The sequence below is a fragment of the Corylus avellana genome, chromosome ca11, assembly GCF_901000735.1.
Source record: "Corylus avellana chromosome ca11, CavTom2PMs-1.0".
In the NCBI taxonomy this organism is placed as follows: domain Eukaryota; kingdom Viridiplantae; phylum Streptophyta; class Magnoliopsida; order Fagales; family Betulaceae; genus Corylus; species Corylus avellana.
Window position 1 is genome coordinate 7,848,349 of NC_081551.1, and position 3,871 is coordinate 7,852,219.

General features: G+C 37.3%; 1 protein-coding gene across 1 annotated transcript; it reads right to left on the reverse strand.

The window, feature by feature from the left end:
* Positions 1-1,452: 1,452 nt before the first annotated feature.
* Positions 1,453-3,338, reverse strand: LOC132166099 (fibrillin-5, chloroplastic-like). Its single transcript, XM_059576858.1, has 7 exons — positions 2,975-3,338; positions 2,757-2,872; positions 2,534-2,656; positions 2,214-2,312; positions 2,077-2,121; positions 1,809-1,882; positions 1,453-1,719 (listed from the first exon to the last, which is right to left on the reverse strand). The coding sequence occupies exons 1-7, from the start codon at positions 3,225-3,227 to the stop codon at positions 1,644-1,646; spliced, it is 786 nt and encodes a 261-aa protein (XP_059432841.1). The 5' UTR covers positions 3,228-3,338; the 3' UTR covers positions 1,453-1,643.
* Positions 3,339-3,871: the final 533 nt, after the last annotated feature.

Below are 3,871 nucleotides of genomic sequence, written 5' to 3' on the forward strand. Positions count from 1 at the left end.
CTTTGGACCCTTTTAACATTAAACTACGTCGTTTTTGGGCTAGGTAGATGTTTAATTTTAGGATACAAAACGACGTAGTTTAATGTTAAAATGGTCCAAAGTGAGAGAAAACCAAAGTTCAGGGGGCCTAAATGAGAGTTTTGAAAATTCAGGGGGGTTTTTCAAATTGGCTGGAAGTTCAGGGGGGTTTTCTGAAATTTCCCCTTATTATTTTTTGTGCTGTAAAGGATTCGGTGCTATAAGATTCAATGTTTGAACATGAGCTTGGGCCTTGGCTTTCAGATCCGTTGACTAAGGGATGATGGGTGATGAAAGTGGTAGTAATCCTATGCGGAAAAAACACAAAGATGGATGTGAGCTCGTTTAAGGCTGGAATCAGGTGTGACTTATAGCAAAATATAACTATGAGCTTGATTTGAAAATGGAGTTGGCGGCTAGAGGCAGAGTGACAGAGGGTGGCTGCCGACAACAGTCCGCAGCGAAGGCTGGTAACGGAGATAGTGCGGCAGATGGTGTCAAAGATAGTGGTGGTCAGAGATGGGACGAAAACTTAGCTAACAACGATGGGTCAACATTCAACAATGGGCTAACAATAGACCAAAACAGGGGCAACTATGGACCAAAAAACTGAGACGACTTGGGCCCTATAAATGGGCCAAACGTGAGTATGGGCCAACAAACAGCCAAAAAAATGGGCCTGAGCCAATTTTTCTTTTTAAACATTTTTTTTTTCTCGGTTCCTTTTTATGTTGCAGGAGAAACGACTTATAGTTTAGGGATCAAATCTGTTCAACCAATTTGTTGTTTAAAACAAGGAGAGGATGAAGGTTTCCATCGAGCGGAAGTGCATGACATGATTGGAAAAATCTTCTTCTGGCGTGTGTGGGCGCATGAGACTTCCAATTTGGTTGATTTTTGTAGGGTTGTATAGATCGGGCAATGAGCTTTGGATTGGTGGTCAAAAGCTTGATAGGATGCTCGAAAGACAAAGATTCGAGGCAAAAAGGTTACTGAACTGCAGTGAGGAGTCCCAACAGATAGGCACCGCTAGGAAAAAGGAAGAAAACAAAAATTGGAGTCCACGTACAAGCCATTAGAGATCTAAGATTGGTGTTAATCGATAGCTCTATTCATAATGAAATGGAAAATTAAAAAGAAAAGCAAAAGAAAAAGAAAAAAATATAAACAAAGGATTTTTGGGTAGTTAGGCGTTATATCACCTACGTCCACCACTAAGTAATTGTCCTAAAGGCTATATTCCGCTTTTATTGCTTGATAATCTTTACTTTACATTCAATACGACTCCTATATATATATATGAGAATTAGAGTTGGTAACACACAGCAATCATTTGATACAATCAACTAACTATGGAAAGGTATTGATTTGATTACAACCAGCTAGGAAAAATGTATCTGTAAGGAAAATACAATTAGAATCTGTAGATATTCCTTGAAACAAATTTTCATGCCCTAATATTTCCACTGGATTATTTTTGAAAAGGTGCCTGCAGTTTATTTGACTTACAACCTAACATTTTTTGAAGTAAAGCAATGATGATTGTTATGTTGATGAACTGATTAAGCCCTTCCAGAGAGATCTTCTAACTGGGATTTAAACCTCAGGACCCGGACCCATATTCCTCATTCTCTTGATCTCTCTAATATGAAGATATTGCCTTTATCATCCCTCCCTATCCTGATGTCATCATCTACATATCTGAAGGAGGTTGAATTAAGGAACAACATGTGCAACAAATTTGAGATTCTTAAATAAAACATGCTTCATAACAGGGTGATTAAGGATACGTAATCTCGAGCCAGCCTTGTGGATTGAAGATGCCAAGTAGAAGTTCATAGTTTTTCCGGAACACATTCATCAACTATTCATTTAACAAAGGCAGAAAAGAAATGAGTTCAAGATTATAGCCAAATCCAATCGCTCCCCGTTACAAAACAATCAAACCCTAAATCCCGTGTTCGTATGTCGCGTTCGGGTTATGTTAAAACATGAGTATAAGACAACCTTAACTCGCTAATTTCATATTTGATTCATATCGTGTTTGCGATAGCGTACCTGGGCAGGAGTGATCGACGACTTGTCGTAATTAATTTCAACTCTCTGTAGAATATTAAACAAAAAAAGCTTGGTCCTGGGTATTATTAGTTGAATAAAAAAAAATAATAATAAAAACAGAGTAAGGAGCTCTTAACTGATTTTGATGCAATCTTGAAGGACGCCTCAACAGTGAGCTGTCCATTCAACAAATTCAGTCCCTTTGCACTGAACTTGATCACATTCACTGCTTTTCCCTCCATGTTGGAAAATTAAAAAATATTAAACTTTTGGTAAAAGGACAGAAACAGAAAGAATCACCAAAAAAAGTTCTTGAAGTAGAGAGAAATTAATAAAAAGTAGTTGAGCAGAGAGAATATAGGCATCTTCAAGATACTACTGTCTTTAGGCATTTACCAAATATGGATTTGTTCCACCTCTCTACTGTTTTTGGAACATCATATTAAAACACATGTACCTTAGCAACATCAATGATCTGCAAAAAATCTCCCAAGGAAATGAAATCTCTCAATCCCAGCTTGGTTCTCTTGGAACCCAAGATTGTAATGGTGCTGTAGAGTAGCTTCCAGGATCCACCCACCTTCCAATTTTAGAAATTAAATTCATTAAAAGAATCCACCTACCTTCCAATTGTGGAAGTAACCCAAAAGATATTGACTTCACCGCAGTCTCAAGCTCACCTTCTCTAGCTTCACAGTAGGATTTGGAGTTGGATTCTGAGACTCTAGCAGCTTTACCAAACCTTCAATCTCAGATTTCTTTCCAGATGGGATTCCAAATATACCTCTGTTTACTCCTTCAAAACATATTTAGATGCAATCCATATTAAAACTTCACCTATATAAACGGAATTAATAATTATTATATATCTATGGGGTCAATATTCAAGTTGGCATACCTTGTACGGCCTGGAAAAGCTCTGTTTTGATCTGGGCAAGTGTTTCATCCCCAACAATGCCGGAGCTCTGTTCTGTAACTTTGGTGGTGTAAATGGGTGTAAACCCAGATGGGAAATCGCCAAAGATTGTGCTCTTGCTCATTAGATAAGTGTCAGGGAGAAACCTCTGGGTTTTCACCATTTTTGTGGTTCTTGGTTTTGGAGCAATTACATGGGAAGCTTGGAATGGTGGTTGGAGAAGCTTGGCGGCCATAAATCGAAGACAAGTACAGTAAGCTTTAGCTTCTTCCTTCTACTGTGGTTTCGTCAGAAGGAAGAAGAAGAAGAAGCTCAGTGATATCTTGCTCCAAGATTGGTCTGCAACTTTTTGTACGCTACTCTGCTTTTTTTTTTTTTTTTTTTTCTAAAAAACAAAAAAGATTTTTTTATATATTTTTTTCCTTTATGAGGGAACAAAATCTCATGTGCTTATCAACATGAATAAAATTTGGATAAATTTTTAATTTGTTCTATATTATTTAGCAATGGCAAGAGACAATAATTTCTGCTTGGTTGAATTCTTTAATGTCTTTTCTTTGTTTCGTTTTAATATTTGAGGATAGATTTAAATATATGTTATATGTGGTTGAGGATTCCCACCCTCTTATTGAAGATGAGAGAGAGAGAGAGAGAGAGTATTCATGTACACGTGACAACATTGAAGTAGCATATTCCAGCTGGACCCCATTATAAAAGCTAGGTTATGAATGCATTCATACATTTAGTGGTTGTTCATTTAGTTTCATCTCTTGGAATTCTTTTTTAAATCAATCAGTACGAATTTTATTTCATACTTCAAACATCAACGCATGGTCAACGCAGACCGCTCCGAGGCTAGAACCTCTAATACATTCAAGT

What these genes read in the sequence shown, in the direction of transcription:
- LOC132166099 (XM_059576858.1), bottom strand. Translation starts at nt 3,227, where the DNA reads ATGGCCGCCAAGCTTCTCCAACCACCATTCCAAGCTTCCCATGTAATT. An exon ending in AGATCATTGATGTTGCTAAG is followed by an intron (nt 2,313 to 2,533) that starts GTACATGTGTTT and finishes TCCAACATGGAG; the next exon opens with GGAAAAGCAGTGAATGTGAT. An exon ending in TCAAGATTGCATCAAAATCA is followed by an intron (nt 2,122 to 2,213) that starts GTTAAGAGCTCC and finishes AATATTCTACAG; the next exon opens with AGAGTTGAAATTAATTACGA.